This window comes from Linepithema humile, chromosome 8, assembly GCF_040581485.1.
Source record: "Linepithema humile isolate Giens D197 chromosome 8, Lhum_UNIL_v1.0, whole genome shotgun sequence".
Taxonomy (NCBI): domain Eukaryota; kingdom Metazoa; phylum Arthropoda; class Insecta; order Hymenoptera; family Formicidae; genus Linepithema; species Linepithema humile.
In genome coordinates this window covers 8,746,565-8,772,056 of record NC_090135.1, presented here as the reverse complement: position 1 = coordinate 8,772,056, position 25,492 = coordinate 8,746,565, and the positions used below count along the sequence as shown (strand labels likewise).

The 25,492-nt window shown below is 36.9% G+C and overlaps 3 protein-coding genes across 7 annotated transcripts in view; 1 reads left to right on the top strand and 2 right to left on the bottom strand.

Moving 5' to 3' along the window:
* LOC105670555 (centrosomal protein of 131 kDa) overlaps positions 1 to 22,219 on the top strand; it is a 64,805-nt gene extending 42,586 nt beyond the window's left edge. For both annotated transcript variants that reach the window (XM_012364124.2, XM_067360260.1), the window contains 10 exons: positions 18,831 to 19,247; positions 19,384 to 19,477; positions 19,610 to 19,664; positions 19,774 to 20,215; positions 20,456 to 20,673; positions 20,770 to 20,929; positions 21,002 to 21,258; positions 21,376 to 21,547; positions 21,616 to 21,779; positions 21,887 to 22,219. In XM_012364124.2, the coding sequence (XP_012219547.1) occupies positions 18,927 to 19,247; positions 19,384 to 19,477; positions 19,610 to 19,664; positions 19,774 to 20,215; positions 20,456 to 20,673; positions 20,770 to 20,929; positions 21,002 to 21,258; positions 21,376 to 21,547; positions 21,616 to 21,779; positions 21,887 to 22,025 (2,022 nt within the window). In that variant the 5' untranslated portion in view covers positions 18,831 to 18,926 and the 3' untranslated portion in view covers positions 22,026 to 22,219. The remainder of the gene's footprint in view (positions 1 to 18,830; positions 19,248 to 19,383; positions 19,478 to 19,609; positions 19,665 to 19,773; positions 20,216 to 20,455; positions 20,674 to 20,769; positions 20,930 to 21,001; positions 21,259 to 21,375; positions 21,548 to 21,615; positions 21,780 to 21,886) is intronic.
* Positions 488 to 18,338, bottom strand: Drep2 (DNA fragmentation factor-related protein 2). Of its 4 annotated transcripts, none has more exons than XM_012364127.2 (5): positions 17,410 to 18,335; positions 12,394 to 12,490; positions 11,477 to 11,650; positions 10,345 to 10,709; positions 488 to 9,891 (listed from the first exon to the last, which is right to left on the bottom strand). In XM_012364127.2, exons 1-5 carry the CDS (start codon positions 17,419 to 17,421, stop codon positions 9,031 to 9,033), a joined length of 1,509 nt encoding a protein of 502 aa, XP_012219550.1. In that variant the 5' UTR covers positions 17,422 to 18,335; the 3' UTR covers positions 488 to 9,030. The 4 variants fall into 4 exon arrangements, with proteins under 4 accessions (XP_012219550.1, XP_012219548.1, XP_012219552.1 ...); XM_012364125.2 differs by having other exon boundaries at positions 488 to 9,894; positions 17,410 to 18,331; XM_012364129.2 differs by lacking the exon at positions 11,477 to 11,650 and having other exon boundaries at positions 488 to 9,894; positions 17,410 to 18,338.
* Positions 22,220 to 22,234: 15 nt separating the features above from the next.
* Positions 22,235 to 24,757, bottom strand: 128up (GTP-binding protein 128up). The gene is made up of 8 exons (XM_012364130.2): positions 24,380 to 24,757; positions 24,140 to 24,305; positions 23,803 to 23,933; positions 23,370 to 23,609; positions 23,116 to 23,284; positions 22,912 to 23,041; positions 22,702 to 22,824; positions 22,235 to 22,633 (listed from the first exon to the last, which is right to left on the bottom strand). The coding sequence occupies exons 1-8, from the start codon at positions 24,419 to 24,421 to the stop codon at positions 22,531 to 22,533; spliced, it is 1,104 nt and encodes a 367-aa protein (XP_012219553.1). The 5' UTR covers positions 24,422 to 24,757; the 3' UTR covers positions 22,235 to 22,530.
* Between the last annotated feature and the right edge of the window lie 735 nt (positions 24,758 to 25,492).

Here is a 25,492-nt window from a genome sequence, read left to right as displayed (position 1 = left end):
CAGTGCAGACGATTTATTTGACGATTATTTATTCGCAACGGCATGAATACAGTAATGCAATATTTCGTCTGCTTTTCATAAACGCTCTCTGCTAATTACTAAAACATAAAAAAATAAAAAATTATGTAATTTATTTATTTAATATATTAATTACTCGATACTTAAAACGTATTAATAATAAGAAAAAAAGATCTGTTCTTCATGCTTTAATGATAAATTTTAGCTGCGGCATAAAATTTATTACTAAAGAGAATCAAAAATTAAAAAGTTATTCGATTTTTGGGTATTTATTTTAAGCAATCTGATAAATAAAGTGAATTAGCATTGCAAAGAAATAATAGTATTAGAAGCGATTATATACATAAATAAATTACTAAGGAGAACAGCATGCATTTGCGAACATTAGACGTAAAGTAATAATTATGTTCTAATAATGGAAAGAAATCGAGCGCCCTAGTCTCCTCTTTCTTACTTCTTTTACTACCTATTTGTTTATTTGTTTATTTATTTATTTACGTATAGTAGGTACATTTCGCCTGTATATTAATCCGTAGTCGAGAGAAACAGACTCGCGTTCGCAATGGAACTCATTCGCCGCGCGCAGAATTCGTCATCGCGTTTTTCGCGGCGAAGGAAAATAATCGAGATAAACGCCGTTTTTCGCATCAGCGGAAAACGGAGTTAATGCACAATGCGAAATTTGACCAATCTAGATGGACAAAAATATTTTACTGAATTATATCTAAACATTGACATAACGTTTAATTTTATCTGTTACTTCTATGACGATTAAAATAATTAAATGACATAGTTTCGAAAATTCTTTGAAAGCGTATATATGTACATATAAAAGCAATTAAATTTAAAATTACATACAAGATATTTTTGTTAATGAGATCCACTTGAGAAGTAAATTCAGCATTAAAAAGTAATTAAAAGAGTCTGAAATTTAAGTTTTAAACGCAAATTCCAGTTTGAAAAGAAGATTCAAGTTTGTTTAACATTTTTAAAAAATTTATAAATCACAAAATTTACAGACGCTGCTAATTTGACACAATTAAGTTAAGTTAAATTCTATAATTAATTTACAATGAAAAAGTAAATATTATAAAAGTAATATTTATTATATTTTACTCTTTATACTCAAGACTCTTTCTTTGCAAATGTTTATGTTTTAGTTTAATGTATTTAAATTAAGTAATTTTATGAGAAACTAAAATGCTACTTTGAGTGAAGTACTTTTGTCCTCTTCGCGATTGGGCAAAAATTTCTCATTGTGTGGCGGCGATTGCACCGGCCACGGAGACAAACAATTGTAATCTCTCGTCATTGTAAAGTGGCAGTCATGTGTAAAAACATCCGTCTAACATTAAGTAACTTTATAAGCTCGACGTCAACGCGGAACATTTCTCTTCAACAATCGAGCAATTTCTTCTGGCATTATCCTGCGACGCTTCTGCACTGATCCTTTTAATGAACGCATCAATCGGTGTGATGGAAGGATTAAATCTTCTGCGTACGACAGGCTTTGTCGGACCCCCAAATTTGCATATCATAAACGCTCACGGAATGAGAGAAATTTCACTTTCATCTTCTGATGTCTTGATTAACTAATTTTTAAGTGAAAAAAATAGAGTTACATTTTAATGCTACGAATATAGCATGCAATCTGATCGGAAAATATTCCTAATCCAAGAAGAAACACCATGACATGTGCTCAGAAAGGATTAATGAAGAATGTCTGTTGATGATGCTCGCATCGTCAACTGTGAATAATTTTGCACCGCCTTTTTATTGGTGAATTTTTTTTTTATCAACGATTGTTGACGACAGTTTCTGCAAAAATTTTGAGAAACAAAATCAAATTTGGAGGATTTTGGGATTCAAGGAATTATACGGAAAGCCGAGAAAAGAATTTCGATAATCGTGGATCTAAATGTCCGATAATTCAATTGTGTCAAAATCCAAAGATTCGAGGAAGAATAAAAAATTGAGCTGATATTTTTATTAATAATATTCATAAATTCGTTTAGACATCATTTTGCAGGAAAATTCACGAACAAAGTGGTGCAAAAACTCGCTCGTCGAAAAATCGCACAGGATAATGCGATTGTCGTTATCGTGCATCGAACTCATATTACGTAATCTATATATATAATCTATATATATATGTATGCGTGTATACATATATATATATTATATATATGTTACTTATGTATTGTGTGTGACTTATACATTTGGCAATTATAGATCTTCGTGGATAATCGTGGTATAATACGATCTTTATTATTTACATTCTTGCTGCTCTCTCATCAAACACGCATACGCACATTCTCACGCACACGCGTATATATGAATTGTATATATATGTATATACATAGACACACATGTGTGGTCTACGTGTATTCTTGCTGTGGGTGTATGTTATGCATTCATGTATATATACACATATTATACTTCGTAATGCGATAAAATGTTAAAAAAATCGTCATCGTCAGTACATTAGTTCTCTCTTTTTCATTCATCGTTAATGCTTAAAAAATCTTAATTTGCTCTACTTGTTTTATGTTTCATTTTCGACAGTGTACAGTAGGATTGCGAATGAATAGTTTATATTATATACTTTATATTATGTATAAACATGCGTGGTATGCGAAGAAAGCGTTCGCGCAATATATTTTACAGTAAAAAAGATTCTTAATTAAGCTTAGTAAATTCATGTCGTAATTGTTATAACAGTATATTTATATTATGTAAATCTATATGGATATATACACATATTGCAATATAAATTTTAATTTAAATAATTTTGTTAGAAATATTTCAAAATTAATTAATTTGTTATTAAAATCGCCTTTGGGATTTAATAAATTCAATATATTCAAATAATGCGGCTATTAATGCAACTCAATATCCATTTTTTTAAATTAATAATGTAGAATTTGAAAAATTTGGAATTATAAGGAACTTTTTAGGGCTCGAGAAATTTAAAATTCAAGAAATATGAGAGATTTTGTGATTTAATAAAAACTTATTATTATCAATTCCTACCTATGCTACAAATAATTTTGTTTCACATAATATAAATACACATTACAGTAATGAAAAAATTTTCGAACATGACGTGATGAAAAGTACAATACAATACTATGTATACAACAAAACCAAGACGATGTGCGAGTGCTTTCTTAACACACTGTATACGTGTATACGGATTATCGTGTCTCTCGCGAGGGAAGACTCCTCCTAAGTACCTCGTCCTGGATAAATCTCACAGGAATCTTTGTCTTTTGATTTACTCCCCTGCTTGTTCCAAATCTTATCTTCGTAAGTTAACGCAATTAATTAGTTTCATTCATACATTAATACAAGCTAATTGCTATGCGGCAAGAGGTGCTAAATGTAGTCCGCGATCGGTACGAGTATTTATACAGAGTACTCCGAAAGTTTCGCGCGGCGTTGAAAATTAATTTAACATTTTACTTCAGGATCGAAGATATATATATATATATATAAAATTTACAAAGCAATAAATGATTGTTGGGGAATGGATATTTTTAAAAAATCTATACTTAAGTATTTTAGGATGGAAAAATTCGCAAAGCAATAACTCGAAAGTCAAGTATTTTTAACAATTCTTAGCAAGAATTAAAAGTATTTACTAGAAAAGATTGTCGTCGCGATGGTAGAATGCTCGATGCACGTTTGGCACATACTTTTGGAACGCTCTGTATAGAGTTTCATTTCTGCTACATCAAGTAACGGCTACATTTTCTTTTCTTTAAAAGTAGTTAAAGGTTATTGTAATGCGGTCATGCAGATACACAGAGGTAATCATAATGCGAGGTTGCTTACGCTAAATCTTTCTCTTACATTGATCGTCAGTTGCTCACTGCAGATCGATCGATTGATAGGTCGTGAAAAAATCGCGCCGTTATGCGTAAAATTACGGGAAAAGCGCAACTGTATCAGGCAACGAATTACACAAATGGGAATGTAGCATTGCAAATATTTTTTTATAAAATAAGGACAATGTAATATTTATGATATGAGAATTCGAAGATCCCAGAAAATTAGAATTGCAGAAATCTAGGAAGAATTCAAGGATCCGCGAATCTAAATATTTTGTCACTTTAACGATTGAAATAATTATTCAATGCGAGTCGGTTTCTGTTTGAATTATACCAGGACATTGCACTATTTGCAAAGAAGGATCGTAGGAGGAGGCTGTGAGTAAACAAATGGCGGAGGCAATATGTCCTAAATTTCGGGTGTATATGTATAGTATCTGCATGTACCAGAAACAACAGTTACAACTTATAACAATTCTTTTACTCTTTTTTATCATTATTATTTATTGTTATTATTAATATCAGTATTTGTGTTGTTGTTTTATTATTATTATTATTATTAATTATTATTTAAAGCACTACGAGACCAGAAACCTGTAAAGGATCTTCTTCTTATCGTGAAATAGTTCTCGGGAGCAGAAACCTCTTCATTTTTCCAATTGCAAAAGCATATATTCTTTTACAATGAAAAAATGGACGATCGATTTGACAGATCGAAATTATTCCTGCTTGTATCCCCCCCTCCCCCTTTTGCTCTCCTCTCCTCCCTCCATCTCATATTATTCTGATTATCTTAAATTCTTTCTCACGTTACCCTTAAAACCAAATGATCGGGATTCGAGAATCCGAGGATTCGAAATTTGACGTTGCGATGATCTAGAGAAGTAACAATCCTGGAATTCGAGAATTTTGAAAGTCCCAGAGAAAATTCCAAGAAAATTACAGAAGATCCCAAAACTCAAAAAGTCAGGGTTCTAAGATAACACGACTTTCGAACTCTTAGATCGCGGAGGAGTCATACGGCGCTTTAATGTTCCAGGGAGCCTAGCATTCTCACAAACTCGAACTCAAAGAACGCGAAATTTAAGAAACCTAGAATCTTATCAGCGATCTAGAATCCGTGGAACGTTAAATTGGAAAAAAAAGAACACACATCTCCGCGGAATCTGCGATTTCAAATCTGAGGGATCTGAAATCGGCGGAACCTGGAGTTCTAGATTTCGACGGTTCGAGGACCCGAGTGCATCGGCGAATGTGGAAGACTCGATCCGCAGGATCGATGGAACCCAGAATATCCCTAGATTCCGACAATTTCGGGATCTAAGCGCATCACGCTCTCGAAGATAAGATGATCGCAAACGAAGTACGAGATGAGATAAGACACATGGAAAATCTTAACGTCAACGGAACGACGAAATTCGCTCTTTTCTCTGTTCGCGAGTGTCTCTTTCTTTTTTTTTTCTTCTTTTTTTTTGAGTGGCTTTCAAAATTTGCCCTCGAACGTTCCTCGTGTCGTCATAACGAGACGACCTGTATGTATAAAGTGGTTTTGCCACGACAGTTCGCTTATATATAATATATGTATATCTATATATATAATATTACGCTATCGAATACTTCTCACGCATCGTGTATGCCATCGTCTCTTTCTCTTTCATAGTTTTTTTTTTCTCGAGTGTATACTTACAATAGAAATATATTAAAATTGCAAAGTTTCACATAGAGCGTATCCTCGACATGTACCGATATATCGTTTATAATCATGTAGTACATCCGCTAACGTAAATTCCGAATGATTTCGACTATGCTTATATTGTTACACGTAATCTATACGCGTGTGTATGTGTTTTTCGAGCATCACTCGAAACTTTCAGCTTCCTTTTCGTAAAATATGTATATCGATACTAACTTTGACAATTTTTTATTAAGTGGAATCTTGAAATAAACCATAATTTCAAGTATAAAAATTAAATTTGTACACAGGGGATAGTCTGTAAAAATTAATTAACACATAAAAATTGACATAAATTGAAATCAAAATAAGATTAAAGAAAATACTTTCTACTATTGAAAATTATTTATTCGAAATCGTTATTGACTCTTGGGCAAAAACATTATTTAATTACATTAATTTTATATTCTCAAAGAGGAGTTGAAAGCTTTGAGCGATGCTGTCTGTATTGTGTTCCGCTTCGAATGAAACGCGATTTTCATTCGCGGATCTAATTCGAGAAATCGCAGCTGCGATGAGCTGAAATGATTGAAGTGGGTATACTAGGTTCTGGAAAAATTAGCAGTAGATGCACAGAAAGTTTAGAAGTAGACAAGAATTAATAATTTGTAAAATGAAAAAGACAAGAGTTAGATATTTAACAATTTCTATAATTTAGGATCGACAAATTGAAATTGAAGAAATTGAAATTTTAGAAAATTGAGATCAGTTGGCTTGTAATTTAAAGAAACAAGATAAATGATTCGTTTGTAGAAGATGAAGTCCAAGGAACCTAGTATCCAGGTAATCAAAGATCGGAGAATCCGAGGATTCAAGGATCTTAGGCTACGAGAATATTGTTTCACGTCTATAAAGAATTTACGTCGGCGAGAAACAAACAACTTCATTCCCCACTCCCATTTATCACGTCGCTTTCTCATCAGCTTTGATGTCGATCTTTGCACGGTTCATGAATCGTCCGCGATGTTCGATGAATTAAAGGCAGCCACGCGATTACGTTAAATCCATATTTAATATCGTTTAGTGAGCATTCTATGACGATCTATAGATTGATACATATGCTCGCCACATGTTATCCATCCGCCGTTCGAGATCATTGATCGTTCCCGACGTCGACGATCGATCTTGTGTCTTCGCGAAAGTTTCGTCCACGATTGCGCTTATTACAAGTATAAATTAATCCTTTACTGCAGAATTTTTTGACATCTTTCGAGAAAACAAAGTTATCTCTTATTTCGAAATTATTCATAAATTTTTCAGTGTTTAACACCTTTTGATGAATTAACTTCCAAAATATATTGTGTAAGGAAATTAAAACTAATTGTGAAAACAATTATAATCGGGAAATCTTAATCTTGATGGAAAAATTTACTTTAGAACTTCAATTATGAATTTAAACTATCGTGGAATATTAATTTAAAATTAATTTAAAAATCAGTGTTTTGGGGGAAAGCTATATATATTTAAATTCTACAATAAAAGATCAATCATTGACACATTGCGAGCGAAGAAAAAAACTTATCACTTAGCTTGATTTAGTCGAGAGTCGAGTCGAGTCGAATCGTCACGCATTGTATATATGTATATATACACACCTTTTAGTTTTATTCTCGTTTCTCTCCCTTTTCTTCTTTCTATTTCTCACTCTCTCTTTCTCTCTCTCTCTCTCTCTTTCCCTACTTTATCTCTTCTTTTTAGTTAGGGCAGTGTTGTGGACGGTTACGGAATCGACGTCCGTAATCCCAAAAATGTTTTCTATAAGTATACATGCTAATTTTAATAAGTACATATTTCAACAACCGTCTTTAGAACTAGGTTTTTAATAAAGGTGTATCATATTACATGATTTCATTACGATGCGCTCTTCTCCTTCCCCTGTTATGCTTCTTTCTCGTATTTTTTTTTTTTTTCCTTATTACGAAACACATTTGGAAGAAGTGGCGCTCTTCACCGATCTACCCTCTGTCGCCTTTCGATTTTACGAATTACGTTCCTCCTCGCGATGTGAATGTAATTCGCATGCGTCACACTCGCTCTTCGTTTTTCCGTGATTTTCTTCTTTGATCCGAGGATTTCGTGAATTCCAAAGAAGCTGATCTTTGGATCATTCGTAAATCCGTACGCAAAGTCACCATGGATGATGGACAAATGAAAGGATTCGGCGCAACGGTGTTTACTTTAGTAAAAACTTGACAAAATTGGATTTAAATTTCTCAATTGGAAAATTAGCATGTAATTCATGCAAAAGTAAGCAGCTCTATTGTAATCGTAATCTACACATCTATCTAACAAAACACCATTACATTAAAGTCCATCCTTTTTGTTATCCTCGTTATTCTTTTAAAACTCCCTCTCGTTTCGCCTTGCATATTTAAAGATTGCGTAATAGCTCGCAACACTTCGTAATAGAAGAACGACTTAGCATACGGATTTATATTAAAAAAGTGCCAGGACTTAAGAAACTTAGAATTCATATCGAGATCGTGAACCTGGACGAGCCTAGAATCTGAAGAACCTAGAATTTACAGTGTTTAAGATCTAAGACGCCCAGGACTTAAGATGTTTCGATCGAAAGTCTGTGCGATTTAAGATATCTGGAATCTAAGGCACCTAGGATTATAATGTTTAGAGTCTAAGGTAGGTCTTGCGACATCTAAGATCTATGACGTTCGGAATTCAGGAATCAGTTGTAACGCAAGAAAAGTGGAATCTCTATAGAACGCGCAAATCCAAAGTAATAAAATTTGAAAATTTTTTTCCAAGAATCTCCTAAAGCCAAAAAATTCGAAACAAATATTAGAATATCTGAAATAGAATTTAAAATATTTTGAATAGTTCTAGGATTGTAGAGTTTTAAGAGATTCTTAGAGAGAGAGAGAAAATTGCAAGATAAATATTATAAATTTCAAATGCAAATTTGAAGACAATTTTAAAAATTTTACAAATAACATTGGAATTCTTAGAAAGTTCTAGGAAGGAATCCTACGCAGGAAATTCCGAAATCTTAGAAATCACTAAGAATGTCCTGGGAAATTTGAAAAGGATACATCTAGAAATTCTAAGTTCACTGAATCTTGGGCGACTTTTACGCAATTATATTGTCCAAAGATCAAAAAATTCTGCATTAATTCTGTGAAACTTTCATAGATATATTTGGCACGAGACGACGTTACCGCGGCTTCGGATGCTAAAAAAATTCTAGAAAAACCTTAGGAAAACCTAAATTCTCAGAAAATCCTGGAAGGATCACAGAGATTCCCGGGAATGCTGTAGAATCTCCGCAAACATCACAGAAAAGCCAGAAGCCAAAAAATCCTCGGATCTTAGGGAGAGAGACCACGTGATGTTCCCCGTCCTTATTTCCGTTTACAACATATCCTAAGTTAATAATAACCAGGAATAGGTGTATAATCTATCTATCTATCTATCTAATAAAACAGCATCATATTAAAGTCTATCCTCCTCTTCCTCCTCGTTATCTTCATTATTCTCCTCGGACTCCTCCTTGTAGCCGGGGTGCTCCGAAATCGCGTAGTAATTCCCGTTATAGATTACCCCGAGCTCCCGCAGGACATCGCCCCGGATGATCGCCTTGATCGTCCAATTGTAGCACTCCTCGCTCTCGCTCTCGCGATCCAGCCGCTCAACGTCGAGGATCTTGGAGCTGAGTCGCTCCAGTATAATGCCGATGTCCTTGATGCTAAGGTGGTGCTTCTGGTCGACCGTCAACTGATCGATCAGAAGCAGAAACTTCTCCGAGGTCACCCCGAACTCGTCCTCCATTATCGTATTCTCTGTCTCGGACTCGGAGCTGTCGTGCTCCTGATGATGATGATGGTGATTGTGATGTAGATGAAAACCGGCGGCGCCGGCCAGACGCGAGCTCGACTCCTCGTCGGCGGTGTCGCGAAAGCGTACGTGACCTTTGCTGAGGCCGGGTCGCTTGGTGCCGTCCGATAGCGAAGACGGCGGCTGCGGCGATGGTGTCTGCGTTTGTGTCTGCTGTTGTTGCTGTTGATGCGGATGATGCGGATGTTGATACTGCGCGTGCTGTGCGTCCTGAATCGGCGACGTCGCCACCGATTTATGCACGGCGATCCGGCGGCCCTCCTCGTGCAGGGCGCAGCAGTGGAAGTCGCACTCGCCAACGGCGCCGCCATCGGCGCCGTTCACCGGGCTGCCGTTTCTCGCGACCGGCTGATGGATGTGATTGGAGCATTCTGGCGTGTGGATGTGGATGGTCGTGCTGTCGAATGAATTCGTGCCCTGCTTCACCAAACGACCTGGCATGTGCGGCTGCGCCGGTTGCTGCTATCGGAAAAAGATGATAAATTTATAACTATTAGCGGTGTGTTGCTTTTTTTTTTATTTTTATGTCAAATCAATACTATAAAAAAGGACAAATAATGTAATTAAAATCGGAAGTTTAAACAATGCAACGATGCAGTAGCGACTGAGTTTATCTCCTTAAAAATATCCCCTTGAAAAAATTTGCTTTGATAACTAACGAATAATGTATCTCTTTAATTATAAGTACTGACGTTTTATCAAAATCGATCGGTATAATTTGAGAAATAAGCACATAATTGTGATGAAAAAAATCGGGGCGACAGTGGTTTAATTAATTTTCTTAAAAAAGTTAATTGAATCATTATTGCTGTAGAAATGACGTGGCGATCTGCAGGCTTTAAAACATTGACATTGTACCGCAAAACTTGAAGATAAAACACGCTTAGAATAATAAGATCGTAAATTGAATACCATATCATCATGATTTATCACAGTGATTCGCGGACTGCTGTACCGCGTCGGGGCGATTTCGCCTGGCAAATGCGTCGCCTTGCCATCGTAGCCGAGCTTGTCCAGGCTGGTCTGGATCACCAAGGACGGTCGTTGAGTACCGCTCAGGTCGGCTTTCTTAGTCGGCGAGTACTTGGACGTCTGGGCGTCCTGGCCCGGTTTCGATTGCTGCTGCTGCACCTGCGACGACGACGACGAGCGCTGGTCCCAGTGCAGCACCACTGTGACTCGGCCTTTATTGTCCATAATCTTCCACGATGGCGTCTCATCGTGTAGCTCCAGCGCGTGGATCGTCTCGCAGACTATTTTCGGGATCGCCGAAATTGCTGGGAATGCAAAAAGAACGAAAGACCGTGTTATTGGTTGAACGCGGGAGTGACAATACTGGGTGGTGTTCGGTGCTGCAAGGCGTGACAGTCAGTGCCGGTGATCTATCGCAGAAGTGCGAGATCCACAAATCTTAAGGGAGCCAAAAGAGCTTACGGATCCAAAAGTCTAAAGAGGTTTCGGGTGGTAAGAGAGATTGTGAAAAATCCAAAACATCTAAAGAGAGCTTAAGTATAGAAGAAAACCTACTTGGTTGATCGTTTAAAGGCTTGTGTGTGTGTAAGGATTCAGTTTGATCCACGTGTAATTCAGTTTGATCAATTTTATCAGTTGCCTCGAGATTAGTTTCCTCAACCAAGTTGCCGATTTCCATCAACCAAAGTTGATCGTTGCAATATCCCCTTTACATAGCAGCGCGTATGATTCTAAAGAAGCTATATATTCGAGGGTTCAAAAATGCAGAAAGTCGAGACGTTTGTGAGTAGAAGAAAAGCCACTTGGTTGATCACTTCAAGGTTAATTTAATTTTTATTGACCAAATCGTTCAATGAATCTAATTTTTCAAATAACGAAAGAAATTCTGATTCTTCGACGGTTCGATATTATACATTTTTTAATCCTTTGTTGTTTCTCTTTTCTCATTTTTTTTTTTTTTTCTTTTTTGGAGGATATCCTTTCAAAGTTTCTGTTGCTTCAACCTTAGCTTCCTCAACCAAGTTGCCGGTTTCTCCTGAAATCGTTCGGTGTATTGTCTCGTTTTACCCACCAGCGCGTATGATGTCGACGCCAGTAGGACACCAGCGTTCACCATGCCGCAGCAGGAGCAGGATCGTGTTGTTGCCTAAAGTCTTGAAGTACTCGCCGTCCTCGACCTGCGTGCCGTCCGACTCCAAAACTAACGAGACGTTCTCATTTTGTGGCACACCCAGCTTTTCCTTACCTGAAAGCAAGGGTTGGCCGAGGGCTGGGCGTCAGGTGGCGTTCAGTGTTGTGATAACGCTTCAACGTCAGCGTGTGGGCGTGTGCGTGTGCATGTCTGTCACATATTCGCGTCTGTGTGGGGTATGCATGTGCGTGTGCCACGTGTCGCTTGTACTGTGTAATCGCGTGAATGGCGCAGTTGCGAATAATGGTGGTATGTCCTCGAACGAACGAATACGGCGCTTTGTCTCTGAGAAATGTTGCGAGAAATGTGTGTTGCGAGAGCGACACTTTCAAAGGAACTTTACAGATAATGCAATTCCGCGCGCGATACGCCGCGCGGAAATATTTCCGACCGGAAATATTTCTTCGCTGGCCGGCCGCCGCCGGACAGGTAGAAAGAGTGCTCCGGAAGGACGACGTATAATGCTTGCGAGAATTACTCTGAGCACGCGCGCGTTGGTTTTTTTTTTGCAAATAACTTCTTTTCTCATTTTTCAGAATTTTCAAATCTCTTTTTAACAGTAAAAAAAATTTATTTTGTATAAAATGAGCAGCTCAGTGTCTTGCTCAATATATTACACATTTTGGGAACAATGAGATGAATAATAAACAACTATTTCAGAGAAATCTTCGTTCTAGTTAGAGCGACATTTTAGAAGTACGACTTTAAACAAAGTGCAAAGTATTGTGTCATATATATGCACTTTAATTATCAATATTGAATCTAATAGTTAATTTCTAAATTTATGCATTCTTTACCTCGAACAATTAGCTCTTCGAAATTGCTAACGACCAGTCCTTTTCTTACGTTACGCCAGCTGTCCCATATCTTAAAAGGTCTCTTGGTCCGTAACTCCTGCAAAAATTAAATAACGCACAATTACGATCCTTCTAAAGGCAGTTAGTATTAGCATTTACAAAAATTAATACGCAGCGATAAAATATGACTAATAATAAAAATTCAATTGTGATTTTTGTAACAAAAAAACGTGAGATAGGAATTTATGAAATGTTAAACATAGTTTAGAATAAAAATTAATTAAGCCTTAAGAGAAATTGTGGCGATGAAAAAAAAGCATGACATCTGGGATCGATCAATTTTAGCGCAGTGAAAAAATGCCAATGTGTGCTGGACTTTAATCCACAGGAAGGTTAAAAATGGTTGACATTTGCGATTTATTATTGACCTTAAATGTTCTCCGGAAGCTTGTGCAAGCTCGCAGGCATTTAAAGCGCTTTGTAAAAATAAAAATGTTAAACATTAGAAAAAGGGTAAAATAGCATAGACTTACGTTAGCGTTATTTAAAATATACGATTTACCGTTTGCTTGCGCACAATTTTAAAAAGCTTGCACAACTTTAGAAGAATTTGAAATTTGTATAAATTTTCGAAATCAGTATAAACAATGCATTATTATATAAACTTGTCATGCACTTTGCAGCAAATAAGCAATGGCATAAATTAAAAATAAGCGGCAAGAAAAGCATGTGAAAGCTCGAAGAAGTGACCCCGAGAAACGCTCGTTACCTAGATGTTAAGTGGAGTAAATAATTTCCCAGCGTGCTTCGTACACTGGCGATGTAGAACGGCTGATAAATAAAGTCGGGCACATATGAAACTTTCAAATATTTTGCTCTGTCGTGTACGAGATTAACAGAATATTTTTCGCTGACAGAAATATGGATATTGATTAAATGACATTCGAAAAAAAGACACAAGATTCCGATTTTTGCGATAGCTTAATATAACTACTTTTAAAGAAAAAGATTAAAACTGATAGAATTCAATTTTTTTTTTTTTTTTTAATTTTTAATGTAACGTTGTTGTCGCAAAAATAATGCCTATTTAATTATTCATTTAATTATGCAAAACTGATATGAATTTTAATAAAAATTGATGCACGATAACATGCGGGACATACAGGACCAAAAAAATTGTCCTAAGTCCATTAACATGCGATTACGATTAGCATACTTAATGAAAGTGATAAAAATATTAGCATAATAAGATAAAATTATATGAGAGAAAGAGAGTAAACTTTACATGTATGCAAAGTGTCTCAGAACTATCGCACTTTAATTCAACTACTGCATTCCAGGATTCGGGAGCATAAAGGTTCTAGACCTAGTTTCCGCCTAAATCCCAGGCATCTAAGCATCTAAAGGTATCTTTTCTCTCAGATCTCGGAGCTAAAAATTTTTATATTCAGATATTCACGAGCATCCACGAGCGTTCCAAATTCACAACGCATTTCTATATATTAAATTTCCATATATAACAAGTAGAGTGAAACTTAGTTTACTCATCGGATTATAGGCAATTACACTTAATAATATTCATAAAAATGTATGCAAATACAAGACACTTACGGCAACAATTAGCGCGAAATTTTTCACGGTCTTTCCACTCAAAAAATTTTACGACACGTTTATCCGAAAATCGTTGTTTCATTAATTGATTTTAATTTACTTAATTTACTTTAAATATAAATTGACGCGATACGATTTATTCGCGAATATCTGCCAAGCTCGTCTCGTGCACTTTATTGTATTTCGCACTGTGAATACACCAGCACTCTTCGATCGGCGAGATTGCATCCCGACGACGTCGCTAGCGATCTCTCGGAATAATGCGAGCCGAAGGGGTGCATTATGTTTGGAGTTGTCCCTAGTCTTCGACGGGGTGGCGCTAAGGGTATGCAGGACGCTTGCGCACTTTATGCTCGAAAGCACTGACCTGGTTCAACCGGTCTTAACTTGTAATATCGCTTATTTATTCCGTGTAGCGCGTAGTGTTCGATTTCACCAGTCAGTCATCGTTCATGTTCAAATATTATTATTACATCTATTAAACATGTTACTTTGCTATCAATTAATATGCCGCGATAAAATAGAAGCACCCGATTCAACCAGAGAAATTTCATTTATCTTTATTCTCCACACAACAAATTATCTCACATTTACCTTCTACATTATTCTCCGGCTTTATCGTCTTACTATTCTTCCGCGAAATTGAAAAAAGGAATCTAAAATACGGAGATACGTGCTTTACTCACATAACGATCTGACATTCAAAGCTCTACGAATTTAATTAATTTCACATTGGTCACATCGTGCAGGTTTAAATAACTATATGACAACGTTACACAAATGTACAGAAGGATTTAACAAAGGATCTGCAAAATAATTAATTCAAAATCGGAACATCAAAGTATTCAACATCTGAAGCTTTAGGAGTTCAAATATTTAAGAGTCGAAATATCTAAAATTGAATGTTTATTTGAGCGATGCAAGAATCAGCCCCGTATAACAACCTTCAGATGCATTCGCGAACTCGCCGCGGACGGAACTTAGTAAACAACATCGCAACGTGCTAACGAGCAAATAGGAAACCGCCTGCAGCTGCAGCGGCCCGTGCAACGTGGATGCACCCAGGTGCATCTCTTAACGAAGTATCATCAAGAACCGCCGCCGCTGACTCCTTCGCGAATTTTTGATTTACTCAAACTCGTCACACTCGAAGGATTCTAAAGTCATGGAATTGAAATAGCCAGACGAACTAACAAGAATAACATTAAATAACTGTTTATCAAAATTTCCCTCTTGTGACGACGCCCTTTCAACATGTCCGCGCTGAAATGTCCTGAGATATTTATTCGGATTATAAGTATATTTTCTAAGAAACTTAAAATTTCCCCTTTCACAAATTTTGTCTCTCAATTTATTTATGTGAAAAATTTATATGCAAACAGTTTACAAAAATATGGATTTTTTTTTTAGTGGAATCCACAACTCAGGTGCATGTTTTAACAAGAAATCTGCTAGATTGCTGCGGATTTACTCTCTCAAGAGAACCATTTTCTTAATTCACGTAAAATTAATTTAATGAAGAGCTTAGATTCACATGTTTCTTGTATTTAGTTATTTATTCGGTCCGGATTTTCTTATTTCTCAAATTGCTTCAATGTGTCAAAAATAAAATTAAATATTTACAACAAACCAGGTGGAATATTTTTCTTGAATATTCCGAAGAAATGGGCGTAAAACTGCAAGCGTGCGAGAAAGCTTCTATAATAAGAAAAGAAACACATAGAAACTTTGTAAAACGATTTTGCGTAAAAAGATTCTACAAACGTGCAAAACAAGAAGACGAATTTTGCGAACGTGTAAAGTAGCGACGAGCGTGCAATGAGATAAATATTTGGAAAAGACTCGTCGAATTTAAAATTTGTGTTTTGGATTTCTTCAAGAAGATTTCTATGACCCAGCTAAAAGTAATACAAAGATTTTGAAATTCTGCAAATTGACGAAACAAAATCTACGAGCGAGCAGTAGATTGTAAGAAGTTGAAAGACAATGAGGACGAGTCTATGTGAGCGGGAAAAGCGTGAAAAAGATTTCCACTGGTAGACAAAACGAACACAAAGATTCTGTGAACGCGCAAAGCGATGAAGGAGCTTTTACCAAGGAATAAAGTAACGAAGTGGACTTTACAAATGGAAAAATATCGGGGAAGTTTCTATACACGAATAAGACAACGGGAAGGATTCTATTGATGCCAAAAGTATTGCAGAAAGTTTTGCCAATGCAAGAAAAATATTGACAAGAAGTATGTAAAATACAAGAGATAAAGCCGTAATAAAAGTTACACAAATTTTGAGAAACAAAGATCAATGTTGGTCAAATAAATAATTATGAATCGTTATACAATAACAATAAATTATTGTTGAAAAGAATATTAATTGAAAAAAAAAAAAAAAAAATTCTAAAGGAAAGAATTTTTTTAAATCAATAACATTTCTGAAAAATATTATTCGAAAGCAAAATAGCTGCAAAAAGGAGGTTAATACATTATTATTTTAGGCCTGACTCTCCATTTGTCAAAAGATACATTCAAATATGTTTCTTTCCTATTTATTATTCCCCTTAGAAGTCACGGATGGTGATAAACGACTCGAATCATAACTCAGAACATGTCCACAAACTAGGACAACAGCAGCGAGTATTTCTACAACTATACGCCTCTACATTACAAACGAAGAAAAAGTGTGTCCTCGCAATGGATGATGCTAGGTTGCGAGGGGATTAAGAATTTCAAGAATTATCGAAAAAAATATCTGACAGAATCCTGCAGTAATAACCGTTTGCTTTTTGGAGCAAGGATTCGAAACACACGCATGAACGAAATGACCGCAAAGAATAAAATCTGCCATAAGAAAGAGAAACGTTAGAAATGGCAAGAATTATCGCCGAAGGCTACTCCGAACCGACAGGATCCCGCAGGAGGAAGTTTCCGAAGGAGCGATTACACGAGCGTGCACGGCGGATAATCGGAAAGAGCGAAATGAGGCCGAAGGTGCCGCAAGCGAAAAAGTGGAACGTTCGCGCAAACACCTTTTCATGGCGAAACGCGCATCCGTCGAGAAGGAGAGCGGACCGAAGGGCTCGTCCCTTCGGCCGTTCGGCCTTGCCGAGAGGGTGATGCACTCTGGGGGGTGCGAGCCGAGGACCGACCCCGTCGGGTGTCACGAGGTCACAGGAAAATAGGTCACTGAAAGGCGTCCTCCTCTCCGCGGTGAGGAAGACTTCCACAACGACGGGACGACGACGACGACGACGGCGGCGATTCTCCTCGTTCGCGATGCAAAACACATAGAAATACGGGAAATTCTCTCCTCTTTCTTCTCCCTCCCACACCCCGCGGGCACATAGATCGCAGGGAGGCTGCATACGCGCGAGAAAGAAAGAAAGAAGCAACCGGAAGGATATGCGTACCTCTCTTGCCATTACGTCATAGCCCTGCAGGTAAGGAACCGTCCCAGCAGCGAGCGCGCGGCTTTATTCCGAAGGAACGATCACCAGGGTGACGAGGAGGAAGGCTGCTGCACGTCGCATTATATATTGGGGGATGCTGCTCTCCGGTCGCGCCGCTATCCGCCCAGCCTGCTCGCGCGTATACCCTCGCAAGGTGTCTCTCTCTCACTCCTACCCTCGTTCTCTCGCACCGTCTCTGCCCCTCTTGCCACCTCTCTCTTTCCGCTTCTCTTCTTTCTTTTCTCGAGCGCAAGAGCGAAACGCGCTGCGACACTTGGCTCGGCTGGCCGGATTCACTGACCGGATGGCGGGCCAGTAGACAGCGGGCTGTATCTACCGATCGACGGACTGGCTGGCTGAATTCACTGGCTGCCGCCGACGTCTTCCGCCGTTCCTCACGCGGCTGCACCTTCCTGAGACGTTGCCGCCGTCTCCGTCGCACTCGCGGCGCCGCGCCTCGCTCCGTCCCGCTCGCTCGCACGCACGTACGCGACGAGAGCGAGGAGCGCACAACACCCGCCGTTATATCCCCGCGATTAAAGCACGGCTACCCCCGGCCGGCCGCCCCTTGTGTGGCTGCCTAGCCGTCAGGACAGACGGTGGGTGAGAGAGCGAGTGAACGGCGGAGCGACGTGCAGGGGCTGCGGCGACGTACGTCCGTCGACGTGGACGTACCTGGCCCGACGACCGTGCGTACGTGCGATTAACCGGCGTATGTCTAAGATTTCACTGGCGCATACGACGGGAGCCTCCGCGAATTGTAACACTGGCTTCCTCCCAGCGGTTACTGCGGCGACTCTAGTTTTAGATCGATTCTCCTACGGTACGTACCACCGTACGCCGCGAGGGGTCGGAAGGGCCGCTCTGCACGTACGCCCTCCCCTGTCGTCCGTTCTCCAGCACCTAGTCACCCCCGCAGCCGCCCCTAGGAAACCTCGCCCGGCAAGCGCCACCGATAGCCGACATTCGCCACTACGTGCAAATGCCATCCCCTCGTGTGCCGTCCGTCGGGGGTGCAGCGAGGCTGGACGTTGCGCCGCTAACAGATCCTGAGAGAAAACCCTCTCTCTCTTCCGACGATAAAGTTAATACTGTTCTGGACAACATCAGATGACGTTAAAGCTCTTTCTTTTTTTCTTAAGATTATGCGGGCATCTCTCCACGCGGACTGTTTAAATCTTATGCAAATGCGCGTATCAGATTTGAGCTTCGATTTGAATCTCGCCAGATTGAAGACGATGCAAAATTCGACCGAAAAATGTTTCGCTAGTTTTTGTCTTTTTATAAACTTTTTTTAGCTTTATTAATTATTTGTATTACAATGTTAATTAATTTTTTAGTGCAATCAAATATGTAACTGATGTATGTTATGTGCTTTGCAGGGTTTCTTCAATACGTAATGAGAAAGCCCGGTGCTGGCAGCACTCTGTTTGACACATGCATTGCCATGACGATCGTTTGGGCATAAATAAAAACGTATGCACACTCATGATGTCATGTGCACGCTAATGCACGCAAGTTTGGCGATCGGTGCAGACCAATTCTTTAGCAAAGCAATTAGGGGTGTTTGCTTTAAACACATACATCAAATCAACATGGAAGCGAAGAATTTATGCAAGGAAAAGTGCGATTTTAATCAGAACTTGATAGAACCGTCTCGTTCGTTCACACAATTATGTAACATGATAAATGAATTGGAAAAAGATAGTAATATTGAAATTGCGGAGTGCAATCAGCTCGCTATTGATGTAAAGTATGACGGCAACTTGGAGCAAGAGTTGAAAAAATACTCCGAACAAGTAAGTGATAGAAACTTTGCTGAGAAATTTGTTGGTTTTTGAAGATAAAGATTTATTTCAAGATTGTACAATTGCAATTATTCACAAATTCAATAATTTTGTTGTTTAACGTAAATTAAAATGTGATTGAATATAGATCAAACCGGAAAAGGACGTCACTACAAACAATTATGAGCAAACTACAACGACTTACGAAGATATAATGTCCTTTCTGGGAACACTTGAAAACGGTACTAATATTTGACAGATTATTGATATTTAAATTTGCGTTTAAATATTTTTTTTTAGTTATTGGAATTTTTAATTTATAGTTCTACTTATTCAGCTTTCAAAATAAATCTTTTTGCAATTTTTAATGCTAGAGAATATGCAAGCGAATAATGTTCTGCCAGAATCATCCTGCCAGAATCCTAGGAGGTAAAAAATTTATTTGAACTTAGATTGATCATCATACATCTTGTATATACAGTATATCATAAAATACAGGAAAAATTATGTAAATTGTATTTTGTTTTTTTTTTTTTAGCAAACATGACATGCAAAATGGTCAGATTCTCGGTTATCAGGATGATTTAGAGACTGCAAGATTGCAGATCGAAGAGAAGAACGCGACGATAGAATGCCTGAAGAGTCAATTAAAATCCGAACGCAAGGCAGCATGCGATAAAATGATGTCGCAGAAACGTTGCCATGCTACTAAAGTGAAGGAGCTCGAGAACAAGTACAAGACGATCGTGAAACGACATCAAAAATTTATCGAACAGTTAATCGCCGAGAAAACAGATCTCACGCAGAAATGCGACTTTTTGGCGCGACAGATTAAAGAAATGGAACAGAAAATTCAGCGAGATCTGAAAGTGATTACTGAAAGACACACCGTTGAGCTGCAACGCGTGAAAGAAAATATAACGGCGTCCGAGAAAATCCGACGTGAGCGATGGTTGGAGATGAAAACCTCAAAAATTAAGGTAATTGCAAATTTATGTCGAATATTATCGGCAAATATAATTCCGCAATTTGTTTTTATAAAATAGTATGATTTCAAATAAAATTTTACAATGTAATTGCAAAAATGGCAATTTGATTCTAATTAACGATTTTTCAATTATTTGATTTTTAATTTGAAAGTTTGTCAAAGTTTGTGTTTTAACGTATCTGCATATTGCAATATATAATCAAAGATTACGCAGAAATGATTGATTTGACAGGAAATGACAGTGAAAGGATTGGAACCGGAATTGCACAGTATGATGGAACAACATCAGCAGGAAATACAGGAGTTAAGGCGCGCGCATATAAAGGAATTGCAGGATGCGGAATTGCGTGCGATGCGTAGGTCGAATCAGCAATTGGAACAATTGCGAATTGAGTTGACAGACAGTCACGAGAAAATGTTGGCCAAGGAGAAGGATATATTAGCAGCGAGGTAAAGCATTCGCATGCATTGATATCGTATAGGTTGATCTTAGTATAATTTTCATTAGATGCAAACATAAACGATAATAAAATTACGTTTGGTTAGATATCAAGAAAAACTGGAGGAGCAAGAAGCACACTTTCAAACGCAGCAAAGAACATTTCTGGAGCATTTTGAAAGAGAGAAGTCGGTGCTCATTACGGAACAAAAAAAACGTGACGAGGAAACAAGCACAATGATGCAACAAATGCAATTGCATTTACAGGTTTATTTTAAAATAAAATTATTCTTCTAACGAGCGAGGCAAGTTATGCAATCGTTAAATATTGCCTTGCAGACGGAAACAAAAAGATTAAAAGAGCAACATGAAATTGCGAAAAAAAATTTCGAGGAATCTTTGAGAAAAGAATGGCTCGCTTGGGCGGATGATTATAAAAAACAGCAAAACACGAATTTTACAAGAGCGGAGACTGCCATTCGTAATAATTGTCAAAAGGAAAGAGACAAACAGATAGAGATTGCTATATCTAGGTTGGATAAGGAATCTCGTGAAACACGAGCTAAGTTGCAGCAAAGTTTTGATAATAAATTGGAGTAAGCTTAATGATAAAGATTTTACATATTAGAAAAAGGGACGCTTAAGGAATCAAACTATTTAGAAAGGCTCTATTTTTTTCTTTCGAATATAGATATACATATAAAATTTTCCAGATTAATGAAAGAGGATTACGACTTGAAATTACAATCTGCAATTAAAAATGAAACAATTTACAAAAATAAATTACTGTTATTGGAAGAAAGACTTAAAAGTACGGAAAGTCAGTTTGAAGAAACAAAAAATAGATTGAAAGAATGCCTATCCAATCTAAATAACATGCACGAGGTAAATTTCAGAAATAGAATTAATTGAATATAATTTCTATGGTTTTATCAATCTTTGTTAATTTACAGACAATTGTAAAGTTGACTACTGAGAGGGACAATGCAAAAGATACAGCAAGACAAGAAATTGAGACGGAAAAAAGAGAATTAGAAGACAAAATTGCATTGCTCTATCAAGAAATAACTCAGAATAATGCTAATAGAGACCAAATTATGGCACAGTTGCACAGCAGGTTAGTTAGTAAAATAATTGAAGAAATGAGTAAATGAATCTACACGAATTGAAAGTTAATACAAGATTATTTTATTTGCATTATTTAAAGATATCTTTTTGTTTTAGGATAAAACTTGTAGTCACCCAAAAGGTTCTAATTATAAAAAATCTTAATAAAAAACTCGATGACGCTAATTCAAGATGTGAACATTTGGAAAAGTTGCTAGATCAGCAAAGAAAGGAATATATCTTAAAAACTTTGTAAATAATTTAATTTATAAGATATTGTATGTATATGTATAGATTGTTTGCAAAAGATGAATTAATTTTGATCTTATGTACAAAAATATTTTTTTCACGTTTAAGACACAAAATGTCTGTCTAGATATTATATGTTATAAAATATAGTAAATAAATAATAAGCTATCGATAAATGATATTTGCAATCATGTATATAAAATAAAGAATAGTATATTTATATTTTATGTTATGTATTCATTCACAAAAAAGCTCAAGTGACAAGTATAAAATATAGACTTCTAGGGATATTTTATACACAATTTCACATATAAAACCAGATACCTACAATGTTGCAAAGATTAGACATAATCCATCACTTCATTTGCGCTTTGTATCGGCCAAACATGATATTATGCGTACATATAATACGACCATAATTAATTAAAATGGAAACTTCATAAATTTGCTATTATTAATCTCATTAGTGAAGTTAGTATTTGTTCTGCCGAGAAACAACTGTACAAAGCAGTTCACACTTTTTTCACAATCTGCACAACATCCTCATCGCAGAGAAGATGATCCTTTCCTACTTTTTGCGGCTGATGTTTCACCGATGAACCCCATACCAACGCACTGCAATATAATCAGTCAGTTAAGAACAATTTTTTTTCAAAAACTTAATTAAAAAAGTACGGACTTACTATTTAAATTCTTTCGCAATTGATCTATGAAGCTTGTTACAGAAGTCTTCAACAGTTCGTTTTTCAGTATTTAGTACTACAGGTGTAGTGTAGTCCGGAAGTTGTCCCTTCGGTTTGGTATAGCTATCGTGGAAATTAATCATTAAATTTTATTAGAATTAAAAATTCAAACTAAAGTATTGCATAACGATATTCAGATCATAATTTTACATTCTAACAAGCTGCAAATAGTTCCACATCTTTTCCAGCAGGTCATCAAAGTTCCATTTGTGATGGGCTGAGATTGGCACGCAATGTGGAATTTTATAAATAATATCTAGTTCCTCTATACTTATTTGATCTACAAAGAAATTATAAATCATCAATATTTTCTTTCTACTACAATGTATTACAATTATTAGATTTTGCAATTACCTATTTTATTCAAAAGATAAATGCATGGAACATAAACGCGATTCCCTTCTATAACGTCGATCAGATCATCAGACGTGGCGTCGTACCTTAGTGTGATGTCAGCATTGCTAATTTTATACTCTGATAAGATCATCTTTACTGCGTCGTAGTCGAGTTCGGATTGCGGACACTAAAAGGTTAGTATCTTAACATCAATATTTTATGCCACAAATATTATTAATTTTAACTGATTATTGGATAATTTATTTTCTTACAATGGTCTGTAGATTAATACCACCCTTGTCTTTCTTTTTAAAAGTTATATTTGGTGGTTGCTTGTTTAATCTTAGACCAAAGCCTTCCAATTCATGCTCAATCAATCGTTTATGTCCAAGTGGTTTGAGCACATCAAGAACAATGAAGATCAAACTGCACGTTCGTGCCACAGCAATAACTTGTCGTCCACGTCCCTTGCCATCCTTCGCACCCTCTATAATACCTGGAAGATCTAATAACTGCAGGATGCATTCTATTATAATCTCACTTGATTTTACTCCCGTGTATTGTTGGCTTCAAGTTTTATTTTAAAATATTTAAATTAGAAATATTTGAAACAAAAGATATTAACTCTGAAGATTTTCACAAACAGACATGGAATGCAATAAATACACATTAGGGATAATAAATGCAATCGTACTGCAAACTTACCTGTATCTTTGCACCTTTATATTTTATGCAACCAGGGACAGTTGTGAGCGTTGTAAACTCGTATTCAGCTACTTCAGAATATACACCAGCAAGTGTACTCAACAATGTGGATTTTCCAACAGATGGAAAACCTACAAATAAAATTTTTATATAAAGTCACATTAAAAGAAACATGGAATATTATTATGCGCAAGATAATATACAAGCTTGTGTCATATTTAAAAGAATTCCATAATATATAATTAAAGAATTAAAGAATAATTCCATCTAGTTTACATAAAACTATAATGCAACTATTATGAATTATAAAGTATTAATATAATTATGAAAAACGCACCGACAAAACCAATACGAGCATCACCGGTTTTGGCAACTTCAAAACCCTGTTCACCACCCCCGCCGCCACCCTTTGGAGTGATTAACTCACGCCTGAGCTTAGCTAGTTTTGCTTTTAACAGACCCAAATGTCCAGAAGTTGCCTTGTTCTTCTGGGTACGGGCCATCTGGAAAAGAAAACCATTTTCGTGATAATATCACGAATCGCGAGAATTGGTTATAACAGCAAGATAAGACTTACCTCAGCCTCGATGGAGGCAATTTTTTCCAAAATAGTACTCATTTTTGAGCCGGTAAAAAATTACGGAAAATGACTTCAAGTTTAAAAACAAATTTATCAGCTTAGAAAATTTTATCACATTATTGGAGTTGCAGAAACGTCAAAATAACACGACCGTATGCACATTACACGTGCATCAGGAGGCAGTGACACCAGATTGAGACGCAAGCAGCAAGCAGCATGAGGCAGAGAATATCGTACACATGCGCAAACTACGTATGGCATGTGAACTCCGCGCTCGGCAGCTTTGAACGCTAGAAGAGAGCAGACATACTATTTCTGTCTCCTTTCTTAGCGGCCATTTTAGTTGGGATTTTATGAAATTGCTACCAGGAGCACATGATGATATAGGAGCTTGTTAACAGGAGCACACGATGATATAGGAGGTAACTCGTAACAGTGCCATCTACAACATTATGTAAAACAACTAGTGCAGTCGGTATACTTACCATCAATATACTTACCATCAATGCATTCGTAATGTTGCTTTAGCTAATCAATAGATGGCACTGTTACGAGTTACCTCCTAAGCATCATGTGCTCCTGTTAACAAGCTCCTATATCATCATGTGCTCCTGTTACAATTTCATAAAATCCCATTTAAAATAGAGCATTTCCGGCCGCGTAATTTAAATTTTTCTACATGCTTCTGAACTACTTTCGACAGTGTTAGACTTGTAAAACACTTAAATAATTAATTAAAACATCTATTTTTAAATTTTTTGAAAGTTTTTTATTGCAAAATTTAAAATTGTTAAAGAAAATTAAAAAATGTCTTTTCCAGGACGTTTTTAGGATGTCTTAAATATGTATTTTTTAGGACGTTTTTAGGACGTTTTAAATATGTATTTTTCATGTTTTTAGAATGCCCTGTAATAGAAGTGAATTATCGTCGCCTGAATTAATGTATTTTTTTTTTTTAGATCTGCAAGTATGTACCAATTACAGGCGAATAAAATTCAACGTGTGGATATATCTTAAAAGCTAAAAAGGCGAGTGAACAGAGAGAGAGCTGTCCCTAGCTTGTGAGAGTCACGAAGCAGGAGGGAAAGAGCCATCGGTATTCTCCTCACG